Source organism: Aythya fuligula, chromosome 3, assembly GCF_009819795.1.
Source record: "Aythya fuligula isolate bAytFul2 chromosome 3, bAytFul2.pri, whole genome shotgun sequence".
Classification (NCBI taxonomy): Eukaryota; Metazoa; Chordata; class Aves; order Anseriformes; family Anatidae; genus Aythya; species Aythya fuligula.
The window spans coordinates 45,315,836-45,329,984 of NC_045561.1; the positions used below are offsets into that span (position 1 = coordinate 45,315,836).

General features: G+C 39.5%; 1 protein-coding gene across 2 annotated transcripts in view; it reads left to right on the plus strand.

Annotated features, from left to right (window-relative positions):
- Nucleotides 1-14,149, plus strand: part of RPS6KA2 (ribosomal protein S6 kinase A2) — a 294,655-nt gene that overhangs the window by 261,199 nt on the left and 19,307 nt on the right. For both annotated transcript variants that reach the window (XM_032183722.1, XM_032183723.1), the window contains 2 exons: nucleotides 1-131; nucleotides 1,904-2,029. In XM_032183722.1, coding sequence (XP_032039613.1) covers nucleotides 1-131; nucleotides 1,904-2,029 — 257 coding nt within the window. The remainder of the gene's footprint in view (nucleotides 132-1,903; nucleotides 2,030-14,149) is intronic.

Here is a 14,149-nt window from a genome sequence, read left to right on the forward strand (position 1 = left end):
ATTCCCCAGGTGTTCCTCCAAGTGCCAATGCTCATCATCTTTTCAGAGGGTTCAGCTTTGTTGCCTCTAACTTGGTGCAGGAGCCTGCACAGCAAGATGTGCACAAAATCACTGTTCATCCAATTGTACAGGTACAGATTCTGATGTTAAACTTTGCATTTGATGGGCAGATACAAATGTGTAATTTGTATTTAAACTGTCTCAGGATTTCACAGCTACCCAACCTTCATCTGTTTCTACACAGCATGTAGGAGATGGAAAATGAGATTTTTTTTTTCCAAATGCTTTTATTTTTATATTCATGTTCTCCACTCTCCTGTAAATGAAATAGGGATCACGCCTTATCACAGCTCAAATGAAATGCACTTCCGAATACCTGACGCACTATTCCAGTTGTGCATACAGGGCAGGTAATGGAGTGCTGTTTTTTCAGTAAACGATGTCATTCTCAATAGTTTTGTCTTGAACTGTGTTATACAGTCTGTGCTGGCAGAGGGGCTTAATGAATGACTCCTGTAGGCTCCCACACACATGGAGCCCAAGCTTTTGGATGTAAAAGGCCACTCTGCTCTTGTTGTGCTTGCACAAGAGCCCGGTTGTACTCACATAACCCAGAGTGTCTTGATGAGGGAAGAAAATTGCCAGACACTTGGTTTCTTGTTGACATTCCCCTATGACATGCTCTCCACTTATTGTAATTTCCCATTAGTGTAAACCAGAAATAAATTGCTACAAATGGCTCAACAGAGCAGAGGAACAGTGAAGCAGGAGAGGAATTGCAGTGCTCAAAAAGGCAGCAAATTTTCCCATAACGAAAGAGTTCCTCCCTTGCCCACAGTGAGAGGTACTTTGCTTCAAGAGGAGAGTCTCTGTCTGTGGCATCAGTTTTCATGCTTGCTTTAATAATTTATAGTTTATTCTTAAAGACTCTCTTATGCACTACTAAGTGAATTATTAACCAAGCAATTACATCCCAGATGGTGCGTGTGTGTGTGTGTGTGTGTGTGTGAAAATGTATTGAATTTCACATTTGCATGTCTTTCAAGGTTACATGTCCTAGAAGGTTCTATGTGAACTTTACTAAGGAACATACATTTTCAGAGAGAAGATCCTAGAGGATTTGTAGAGCTGCTGGTCATTTTTTGAGTCCTGAAACGGTGTTTGCAGCAAGGCCTCAGATTTGGGCTTTGGAAAGCCATCACCACCTAACCAATCCACCTGCCCAAATGCATTCCAAAGGGCATATGAACTAGTGGTGCCATAATTCATTTTATACCGCTCAATAATAAAATAAGAAGTTTTAAAGTACTGTCATATTATTTTCACTAGAAACATATTTTCTTAAGTTATGCTGGCTTAACATGATATTTTTTCTCTCACACAGAATTCATAGTAATACATATTCTTAACAAGACCTCCACTGGACTGGAGATACACCCCATATGTGGGGTATCTGTTTTGAAACCTGTGAAGCTATTAGCTGTTTATGCTGTCTGGCCCTTCAGTTAGAAATTAGTTTTTTAAGTATTTTTTAATTAGAAACAAGTTTATATTGTCAAGAATTATGGGTTTGCCAAGAGATTTGGGCCCACAGTTCCCTCTGAATTTCTAATAGGAAGTGGTTGTCTGCATTCCATAAATAGTTTAGAAAATCACTGCTTTTTTTTGCCATTACTTCTACATGAGCAACTCCATCTTCCAGACTGAAAAGTGGTAAAAAGTGTTGGGATACACTTGCTTAGGTAAAGGGCTTCTGATTTTTTATTTTTATCTGGACTTAGAAAACCAACTAAGACAGGAGAATTCTGTGGAGAAGGTGAGATCAAGCACTTCCTTAAGACTAGGCTAGTCCTTGTGTTTACATACCCATGTCCTGATTTCCTTATTTTGTCTTTCTCTATAGCAATTACATGGGAACAATATTCACTTTACAGATGGATATGAGATCAAGGAGGACATAGGAATTGGCTCCTATTCAGTGTGCAAGAGATGTGTTCATAAAGCAACAGAAACAGAGTTTGCGGTGAAGGTAAGAAATCCTTCTAGCAGGTGCCAGAAATGTGGTTTGACATTGCTCTGTCTGCCTGGGCAGCAGTGTGGTCAGTGGATATTTAGTTGGTTTATTTCTTGTCAGTGTTGCCCGTTTTTTTTTTCTTTCAAAAGATGAGGGGGTTAACAGTAAGTCTTACATTATTTCTCACACCTAAATCTCATCAAGTAAAATGGAAAAAACCCTTTCAAGGAAATTCTGATAATCATTCCAGCCATGCTCTTTGCTTTCTACGTATGATTTTTATCCTACATAATGATTACATAATACATTATGATTTTGATCCTACATTGAATCATCATAAATAAACAAAATAACACATAAAATGATTGCAAAATTGATTCCCACTTGATTGCAAAACACAATTTTGTTCTTCTTAAGTTTAGTTCTTGCAGTTCTTATTGTAATAAGAGAGATATGCCAGTGAAAAACGTAGTCACCTTCAAATAATTAGATTTCCTTTTGTCTTCTTGACACTCAGCACCAGCATGCTACACAAAGGAGCAAAAGACAAGCTTCAGTAGAGATTCAAAATGTAAATTCAGTGGAAATTAGTTGGATCTTAAAGACAAATCAGTGAACTTCAGAGCTGGTCAAGCAATACTATATGTCACAGCAGCCAGCAGCCAGGAAGCTGCAAGGATATATGTAGGAGGAAATCTGTTCTGATAGGAAAGAATGGCTCTCCAGCAGAACTGCTTTGGAAGGTCACAGTCATTGGGCTAAATTACAACCTCCATTAAGTGCTGTTGGTTAATAGTGTGCAGCTTTTACAGAGGGCAGAAAAGTCTAGTGTATGTAGCAAGTGATCATGAGGTTAAATCTCAGAGGAAAAGTTCCAAACACTGAATTTTCTTTGGGAGAAAGTAGTACTAATTAAAACACTCATATGTTAGAAACGTATTTAGTGATTTTGTTCTTGTACCAAAAAGAGGCAAAATTGGATTAAATGAGGAATTAGAATAATAAATTTGGAAGGACACAGACAGTTAAGTCAGATCCTTTCATTCTGTATGATCTCATAGGAACAGATTGCTTAAATGAGTATAAGACAAAAAGTAGTTCCTTGAAATCAGTACATAGAGAAATATATTTAGTAGTATTGCAGTAAATTAAGTACTGTAGTCAACTGCCTTTCTATTTTTTGTATGTTAAAAATTGTAGTAAAATATGCAAACTTAGTTTTTAAATGAAATTGTTTCTGTGCTTTTAAATAAGAAGATGAGAGTTTAAAGAAGTGATCCAAATTGCAGTCCATGAGATAAGTGAGCTGCAGGTATTCAACAAAATAATATTAAACTTTTTATACACTCTTATTTTCCATGGCAAAACTGAAGATAGTGCATTGTCCTTTAAAGCCCTTGAAAGTTTTGTTTTCTCCAAGTGGTGCCCACAAAATTCTGGGAACTGTTAATAATTGACAATTTGTTGATGTCGTTCAAATAACAGATTATTTTTCTAGGCTATACCATAATTAGGAGCAGAGACCTACCAGCAGGTCTGTGGGCTTTTGTATGAACATGCTAGGATTTTCATTTTTAATGAATGGAAAAACTCATTTTCCAATGACCAGTTCATTTGTGAACAGATGGCATTAGACTATAGTAGGTATGGATTCTGTGCAATTAAATGACATCTGTGGTGAACAAAATGTGAGTTAAATTAAACTAATAATTTTACTATTTTATGTATATCAAGTACTGCTGACGGCTTTATCAATGTAATACAAATACAGCACAAAACCAAAATATAAAGACCTCTATCGTCAAAGATGTCTGATTGCATAAATCCAAAAGGGTCCAGCACCTACCCAGTGGTTGTGGGTTTGGAGTATATTAGAGAATCTAGAGCAAACTCAACACGTGGAGAAACCCAAAGCCGGGCCCAGGAGAGGTTAGCCCTTTGACTGCTAGGTTTATGCTCTTTTCCATTTCTGTTAATCTTTTCTCTTTTTATTCTTTTCTCCCTCCACTCTATTCTTGTCATGCCAGTAGTTTTTGAGTTTGACTATCAGTTTGACTACCAACACACACAGCATCTCAGTTTCTGACACAGAGTGAGTCAAAAGTGTAGCACAGATTTGGGCTTGGAGACAGTTGGTGGTTTTCTGTTTGCACATTGACTGCTGCCTGTTTGATTATTATTCATACAAATATACTAATTTTATTATCCTTTCATTTTTGTCTCTATTTGATATCAAGATTATATCATTTTGTTATAAAAGTAGCTCACTTTCATAATGACTGCTCAATGCCACCCATTTCAAGTAATTAGATAGCACAGGAGTTGCAACTGGCATTATCATAATTACATATCAGTCCCTTTTGACACGCATCCTTTAACTTTCTCTATAGAAATCACTGTAATTAGAGTCTTCAGTAAGTATAATTTTCTCCATGCTCTCTAATATATAACAGTCACAGGAAAAAATATCTACAGCGATAGTTTGTATGATAGGCAGCTTCCCCATTTGTCTGGTACCAGCTCATTAAAAGCTCCCTTGTTAGCAACGACTGCTGACACGTCAGAGAGCATCATCCCTTCTCCCCAGGGGACACTGGCAGAGATGAAGGAGTTTAGGAAATGACATGGTAGCATCACCGCAGGAAGAAGCGTGTAATGTCACCGGATAAATAATCCCTCCATGGAGAATGCCACTCACTAAGCCTTATTTACTATTGCTGTGTAGTGCCACACTGAGACAGCAGAGTACTGAGCCGGAGTAACTTGAGTCAGAGCTACTGCCAGAAAATCCACACTGACAAACAAAACTTTTCCTAATCTAAAAGCAGCATGTATTTGTCAGAAACATTTCATCCCTTTTGCTTTTGCTGGCCATCTGCAACTAATTGGAGGCCATCTTATAAAGCTAATTAGATGTGTAGCAGTGCAAAGAAGCTTCTTCATTGGCATGATAAAAACACTTGAACAGAACTGTAATTTAATTCTTTTCAGTGTTCAGTGAGACATGGCACATTGCTCACTGAGAGGCTTTTGGAAATCCCTCCCAAGACTTCTCTGCACCTTTGGGCACCCAGCTACCTTTGTAAATCCAATCTCAACTTTCAGAACAGATTTTTCTTCATGGCTCTCGCCTTTTCTTTCATGTAATTTGTAAGAATAAAATGCTAATAATAAAATCTATGTCTATTTTAGAACTGCCCTCAGGCTTCTAAATACAATATTTAAGAATTGAGACTTACCACATCTAAACTACTGAGAGCATATCAATGCCATGCAACAGAAAAGCTTACAGACAGATATATTTCCTGCACACTGAGTCTACCCTAAAAGTAGTAAGAACCTGTCTGGGTCAGTGCAGGTAGACTGGGCTTTAGGAAATCTTTCCATTATATTCTACTGCATGTACATACCCTGAGGCACTTTTAAAATTTTACTCTTAGGATTTTTTTCCATCCCATTCTCAAGTGAAAGAAAGTATAAAGTTATGAAATACAAGTAAGTATACTGCTCATTCTTCTGAATGTTTTATAAGACTCTGGTATAAAGAAGAGAACACTGGGGAGAGAGAGAGGAAGAGTGTTTCTCCTCTGATGGACCGCTAATGTGTTTCAGATTCTTCTGCTAGAATTTTGATCATCCTGACTAAAGCAGGCATAACGATTTTTAGTAACAAAGGAAACTGGCAGAGTTGATCACATTTGCAAGCATCAAATGGGTGCAACTGTAACAGTAAGATCAGAAGCAAAGGAAAATCAGATCAAACTATTTCAATCGCATCAGTATCTAAAGAAAATAAGTCAATTAATTAAGAGACTGATGCTAGAGCAGATGGAGGGATTTCTGTGGATGAAAAAAAAAAAAGGCTGTGATGGAAGCCTAAACAGATTAAGAGCACTCTTTTGGAAAACAAAGGAAATGCTAGAGATTTTGGTGAATCAGATTTTTCAAAATCTGCCAGAGATTTGATGCAATTAGTGCATTCCAGAATATTTTTTTTTTCTTTACTTGGAATAATTGCATTGGTTTCAAGCTTAGCTCCCTACTTATAGCGAAGCTTTCAAGCTGGATTTAGATTGACTTCTCCCCCCACGAGGAGAGAATACTGGAAAATAACAGCCAAAGTAAAAACTGCTGTTGCTATGGCCTGTTTTACCCTCAGTATGTTGTCTGCCCCAAACAATGCAGAGGTGGACTGGGGCCAGCTTCAACAATTTGATGCCAAGTACTTTCTTTTCCAGGTCAAGAGACTACCTACATGGTTAAATCTTACAGATCTTTACTTCTCACATGCTGTTAGAGACAGGGCAAATGAGTGAATAAAAGGACAGGGTATGCACTTCTCTCCCCCCTGAGGAGGAAAAACATACAGTAGAGATAGTCTCAAATGACAAGATCAATCTTGCAGATGCCAATACTACAGTGGAATTTGGATTTCAAAACATGTGTGAATTTCATGTCTTTTTTCCTATCTCTGTAATGTACTAACCAACTATTTGGCTCCAAATGTTCCCCAGCTGTGAGCAAAGCTAAATTTTGCCGTCTGTGTCTGCCTCTGGGATACAGGTTAGTTTCTGCTGGAGACCTAGTAAATCCTAGAGTTCGTATATAATTCTGGTAATTGCTGTGCAGTGAAAGTACATCTATCTCACTGTGTTTTGGGATGTACAGACTGGGGAGAAGGTGCATTTTAATGAGCTATAAAAATGCTATAACAGTGGAGAAATGATGTCAACATGCTATCAATAAAGAGAAGTCAGTAACTCCTGAGAGCTGTTTTTAGCAGGCATGTGTAATTACACTTGCTATATACATCTATTTATGTGATAATAGCAGTGAGTGACAGTCACCAAATGCTGTATGAATACCAGAGTTGTTTCATGATTTCTTTAAACTTCATGTTGCCCTTCTGTTGATGTTTTAGTTGGTTGGTGTGAGTAGATATCCTTCTCTGAAATCAGGAAGATACACAGTAGTATATAGTTGGCTCTACAACAATTTCCCCATAACCTATATTATGGTTATGTCAGGAGATTAGTGCTGAAAGTAGAAAGCATGAATGACAACAATAACAACAAGTAAAAATGGTACTATTTTGGTGTTCTTGGTTTAAGATAGATGATAAACAAATTAGATAAAATCTGAAAAATGAATAGCAGGCAATATGCAATAATTGCAAGGCAATTTCTATCAAGACAGCTACAAATTTATATGATGTAAGACAGTTGAGTCCAATAGGATGCGATCAAAATCTATAAATATCTCTAAGGTGATATAAATTATGGATGACAACAATTCAGTTGCTGAAGGTGGAAAGACAAGACAAAATGTCTTGAAGCTAAAAAAAGGGAGTTTAAGGAAAAAGTCTGGTCATGAGACCTGTTGGTAAAACAGACTCTTCAGTAAAATGACCAAGACATGTTCCCCCTTGCACGCACAAAAGTCACATCTGTCATTAGTGGAGATGTAGCCTTACAACGTACAGGGTCAGAATGGCAAGACCCTTCCTTACCTTAATAAACTAGAGAGAACGCTTACCGCATTCTCCCATTAAGTTTGGTTTATTAAGCCAGGATTCTTGAGATCGTATTATTCAAACACTTAAGTGAAAGATTCTTTCCAGTGTCTGAAGGATACTTAAGCTGGTAGAGCGGCAACAGACTCAGCTGGATGTAGGGTGCCATGTAGAACATACAGGTTTTGGAACAGATTTAGGCGCAAATTTCTGTGATGCTTTGGATTTGCATAGGGTTGTTTTCCAGAGAGCTGTTCATCTAACACTCGTCAAAGAAACAGCATGGAAAGCCCTTAAATATAATTGGGAAACCATGGTGGGTACAGGAAGAGTGCTTACAAAGAACATACCCTGTCATCCTACAGGTATGATGGAGAGAGAAAACTGATTGCAGTAAAATGGTTGAAATAACAGAAAAGTGCAGTGGAGAAAGCTGTCTGTTAGGGTCTTATATATGCGAGAGTATTTTAAAGGCTTCCTTGGCTATCCCACTTTGAGTAACTTTATTAAAGGGTCTGGCTTACAAGCTGGATGTTGCTGTGTACAATTTCACCCACCATAGCAAGAGGCAATGAAGCATATTTTATACTGTCCTCATTTTGTAAGATTTAGGTTTAGTCAAATACCTGCCAAACTTCATTTATCCTCACTTACCTATTGGTTTCATTTTAGCATGCTGAGATTTCTGACAGGTAGTGTCACCACAAATCAGCTCTTCAGAGGGGCACGTCTTCAATGGGCAGGACTCTGCAGCTGCAACTTCAGAAAGGATGGACCAGTGCAGAGTACTGGTCTCTGCTTGAAAGACTTGGAAAAAGGCAGGGCAGAGAGCCAGAAGAGCCTTGAGCACTTTTACAAGCACCACACTTGTTGGTAGCAGCAAACACCATTGCTGACTGGTGACATTTGTCTAACTGGGATCAAGGTGTTCTTTAAGTCTTAGCAAACAAGCAGAGGAGGCAGATAGAAGTGCAGAACTGTGGGCAAACCACCTCTTAAACTCTGCTTCAGAGTGAATCTTTGATGTGCAGTGGTTGTGTGTTCCCTCTGGCATAAGGATTATTGCAGACTGCTTCCCATTTGCTCACAAAGCTTGCAGTGCCTCTCTCCTTGGCATTGCTGAGCTTTTAAAGAATGTGAGATGATGATATTTCTCAGTCCTAACTGGATCTTCTCTGAGACCTAAGATCAGGCAGCAGTTTTCCTACATCTTAGTAATATCATGTTTCTCTTCTCTGGCTTGCTTGCCAAATACCTAAGCGTTTTGGACAGCATTTGCTCCTTTGCGGCTCTGTTTCTCTTTTGGGGCTGTGTAAACTGTTTCTCGTATTTGTCTTCTGTATTGATGTAATAATTTTCCCCTTTTGTAATACCTGAATATGATACACTGGTTTTCATCCCTGAAGGTTTTTGTAAAAGAAGGTGGGAGTAGCACTGCAGTCATCTCGTGGACTGGAAACTCATCAGTCTGATCCACAGGCGTGTGCTAGGGCTGTGCACAGCAGGCGAAAATAGTGCACAGCCTTTCCCACTCAGCTATTCTGCCTCCAGAACTGCAGACTTCTCTCTAAAATGAGTTTACTATTTCAAAGGTGCTATCGAAACAAATTTTGGTAGCATTTGTGTGCTTAGAAAATGTGTGCAATTGCTTAGGTGCCAATTAATTAGTGCTACGGCTGCAACCGACAGCTTTGGAGTGCAAAGTCAGCAATGGGCATGCTCTGTGTGCAGAAAGCGTAATGCCTCACCCACACAGCTCGGCCTGATGGCCAGTGCTTATTTCAAAAAACTAGTGCTAATTAGTCCTGTTTCTTTTAACATTCATTTCACTTTTTTTTTTTTTATTTTTTTTTTGTCTGAAAGATTTAAGCATGGACAGGGGGAGTGGATCTCTGGAGCTAATCAGAACTAATAGCACAGCAAATAGTCCCTCAGAAACTATTAGGCTTGGAATAGTTCTCCTTGGAGACATCTTAAATGTAAAATTATACCATGGCTTTTTAAATAATGTTAGCCTTTCTGCAGTGATTTTCATCCAGCTTGAGTAATTTGACATCAAAAAAGGAACCAAATTAAAACAGATGCTTGGCATGAATAGGACTTATTTTTAGAAGGAAATATTACTGAAATGGAAACCTGTACATTTTCCAGTTCACAGAACTGCAGAGCCTATCTCTGTGATACTTCTGTAGGAATTAATATTGTAGATGAAGCTGTCAGTTTAAAATCTCTGTGTGCGTTGTTATGCTGTCTTTTTTCCAGAAGGGATATGTATCCCAGCTATAGCCTGTTCCACCAGTCATGCCTCCAGCTTCAGATATGAAACTCAGTGCATAAATATGGCATAGAAACAATGTGTAAAGAGATATGGAGTTAATTCTTCTTCCTCCCCTCATGTCTCCACCCAGTAAAATGAACAAAAAGAAGAAGAAAAAAAAAAAAAAAGAGAGAGAGAGAGAAAAAGATTCCTACAGGGAGCATTACATCATGCTGTTATATGGATCTCTTCTTAAATGTGATTAATACATACTTATACTACAGACAGGTTTTAGAAAAACTTCAAACCATGTAGGAGGAAATAAAGCATCTTTAGGAAGTGTATAAAACTCTTATTCTCCTCCTTGCTTTTTCCACAAAGCCGTCTATGTTCCCTGGTGCTGATCAAAAGTAGCTTTCACTTGCCCTGCTTACTTGAACACACTGGCAGCCTCAGCTGTGGCCACTTGAGGTATTGCAGTGCCCAGGTCTCTGCCCTGGTCTTCTGCTGGACTTCCTGCTGCTGGAGACAGAGCAGGAGACAAGGACTGCCCTAATTCACTCTCACATCTCAGTTTCAGCTCAAGGAAAGGTGATTTGGGGCCGTTGAAGAAAAGGCAGGCAACCGTCCCACTTGGGATTGGGGGCAAAAAGAGCAGCCAAGGAGAGCTACCCCTGATGCCCCTGCAGCACAGCTCACCAAAGTTCCTCAGTCAAAGCCACACAACCTCCTTTATACCCATGTGAGTGCCGCAGAGTGTATCTTTAATGTTTCCCAGTATTTGAGGTTGATCCCAGTGCAAGTGGAAGTTTTCCGGTGGAATAAATTCACTAAAATAAAATGGATATGTATATATATATATGGTTTTTTTCTTTACTCCATGGTAGTGGTGCAGACAGGGTTAAAGCACAGTGCCAGCATTGTCACGGTTAGCTTGATTTCCCCAAGACCGGAGGTGGAGGGAGGGGACTAGTCTTGCCCATTTCTATTGACGCAATTAGACAGAGCTTTTGTGTCCTGCTTCACTTAGAGGAAAAATCAAGTGAGAGCCAAGCAAACGTTTTAATGCAGTGTTGTTTGTACATTAAAGATGCATGAAGTCCTTTTTCCCCAGCCCAGGAAGCCTCAAGCAGCAGCGAACTGTTTCCTTGCTCCAGTTTGCCCTGGCCAGAGCGCCATCCTTCCTCCTCAGGCCAGTTACAGCTTTTCTCGTCACGGCATCTCATGTTCCTTTTCCATCTTCTTACTCACTCCATTGCTTTTCTCTCACTGTTTCTTTTAAGCTGCTCAGTTTCCAGACAGCCAAGGCAGTTAAGTTGTCACCTCCTACCACCTGCCCTTTACCAATCTTGCAACTTGTAGCGATGGAGAGCTGCATGTGAGAAACACAGGCATCCTCCTCACACAAGGTCACCTGGGTTAATTTCAGCTGTTTAAAAAGGCAATTTACATTAGCGGGGCTAATTCTGCCCAAAGCAGATTAGGGAGTGCTCACACATACCCTTTGTTTGGCAGAGCTGTGAAGGCTGTAAATCCCAGCTGGTGGGTGGTAGCAGACAGCTGGGGACTGTAACATCTGGTAATGGCATAACTAGATCCAAAAGAAGAAATTCATCTACACAGCCACATGAATACCTTCACAAAACTGCAGCCAGCAAATATGAACACATACTGTCTGTATAGATGCCATACCATTTTCAGCAAGGTTTGGCCCATACAGAACTGTACCAACACTTTCCTTTATACTCCTCAGTCCACCCCAGGAAAGCTGAAAATATTGAATAACCATTAATAAGGAAGAATCAGGCAATTTTTTTCTACACAAAAGACTTGTAAAAGGACTTGCAAAAACTGGCCAGACTTGTTAAATAGGATTTTGAAAATATTCTCCCCTGATCCTTTCTTCCCGGACAGAGAAAGAGTTCAGTATTATCCTTTGATGGAGTTTGCCTCATTTTAAAATATCATGAGGTTTTTACCCTAAATTCCCCTGAAGAAAATATAACTTTGCTTTCAGCTAGTCAGTAAAAGAGACAAAGGATGTGCTAGCTGAAGGACAAAAAAGCCCATTGCTAGGACAAAGGACACTATTACATGTGTTGAATCCATGGGTACCCAATACACAGAGATAAAGTATATTTGTTCTATGGTTCAGTTTCTTATTTTTCTTAAGGACAATAACAAGCTTCTCTGCTTCATAGCTCTTCCCCACCAAGGTACAATAGAGCTCTTGTTACACTTTCAGTCAAGTTATTTATACATTTTGAGAGCTTTCTGAGTTGGTGTTCTTCACCACACAGCTACAGAGGGAAATAGAAAAGTAGCAGCATTACATATTTCTCAGAACCTCAGGGCTGGAAGCAGAGAAAGTATTCCATGAAGTCTGTAACAGAGGATGTTTGTGTATACATTTAGTTCAAATCAGAATTAATATCTTAAAGGAAAATCATTCCTTGCACAGAGGAAGAGTTTCAAACAGTTCATGGGCCATTACAGAGAGGAGCAGGGAAGAAGCTGTCTTCAGGCAAGACACAATATCTCAAAGGAAACACAGAGAGACCTAGGTAGGCAGCAGCCCAGAGGCTTTGGCCCACGTTGGAGTGGAGTAGCTGACAACTACTCCACTGTAGTTGTCATGAAAAGCATAGCTCTGAGAAATATTGTCTTAGATTGCATTTGAGGAACATACTTAATGGTCACATTGGGTGGGAGTGAAGTGCCACCTGCACTGTTTTCTGGTCCACACAATCTGCCCTGGTTGATTCAATGTGCAGAGCTAAAACCTCTTCATACACAGGGGTAGACTAAAAACAGAGATGGCCTTTACAAATCAGAGGTAAATTAAGCTCCAGAGCAGCAACAAGAGGAAGAATCAGTAACAAAGAGGTGGAAAGTGAAGTGTCTGGCTTGTGTCTCTCTGCTCTAGTAGAGGTTTGCTGCTCCTGCAAACCTCTTGTCCCAGCCTTATCCCTGCTCACACTGAAGTTCCTTCAGATTACTGTCCCCGTAAATGAGAGTGATCATTACCAAGAAGGCAGGATTGGTACCAATCATTGAGTTTTTAATGTAATAAGTACTTTGGCTTATGTTGGAGTGAGAGTGTCACATGCCTCTCTTCTGTGGCTGATGGCACAGACGTTCTGGTCTCACATGAATGTCACTTACATGAATGAAGTATAGGTGCATTTTAGTTAAACCTCAAAGAGTCCAGAACATCTTTCCATTCCTACTAAAGCTTTCCCCTTTCTAGACAGTCCTAACATGGCAGGGACGAGAACTCTGGCTGTGTGGTGTCACGGAGCTGCAGAGAGGTAGCTGAGGGCCTGGCCACCATTGTTGCTGCTGTGTGCACCATGTCCCCCACCAGAAATGCCAGCCCCCAGTGCTGGGAGCTCCAGTGGTGATCTGCTGTGTGCTCCTGGGGAGCTTGCCCCTTTAGTCACCTTTAGTCATTGTATGGCAGCGTGTACACATGTTAAAGTAAAAAATTCAGTGTGTTTAGCAGGATGGTTTTGAGATGTATATTTATATAGCGTGCTGTGAATTAGAAGCCTTACATAACATCTACTGCTGCTGCTACTAAATCACTAGCAGACTGCTTCACATTATGCTGTTTTGAATTTTGTGTTAATAGCTGAGACTATTTTAAGTGTTTGGATTTTCTTTTTTAGACGATATATATACAGTTATATTCCTGCATTACTAATAGGTGCTTAAAATTTTCCACAACTCTGGATATCCCCTTTCACAGGGAAATACAACAGAAAAACAATCTGGAATATATTACTTGCTACAGCACCATAGTGGTAGCAGAACTTACCACAGAAGCAGTAATACTTGCTGCTCTGCTGGTTTGTAGTAGGTAAGCAGTGCCCTAGCGGGCACACGTTTATGTAGCTCCATCAACTTGACAAGAGCTATATTAGTTTATTCCAGCCAAGAAAGTGACCCTGCATATCTTTTTATATGTTAGACTTATTGGTTGAGTGGGACACATTTGGCCACTGCAGTTTTATTTATGAGGAGTCATTCAATAGGATTTTCATTGGGTTTTTGAGAATGTCTCTACTAAACTGGGAGAGCAACGTTATTCTAAGGAGAAATTGCTAGTAGGGTTTTTTTCTACTCATCTGTTTTTGAATTTCTCCCTTCATTTATTCAAATATGGATAACTGCTGCTTCTCTGCATCATTTCACTGTTGTTCATTCAGAATCAAATCACTGGTATGGTTTCAGATGCCTGCCACAGCCACTAACCACCTTTATCAGTGCAAACACATGTCAGTTATGAGGAGTACAAAACCTCTGATGTTATTATGGCTGACGCACTAAATTCTAGACCTGTACTTAAATTTGTGTCACCATA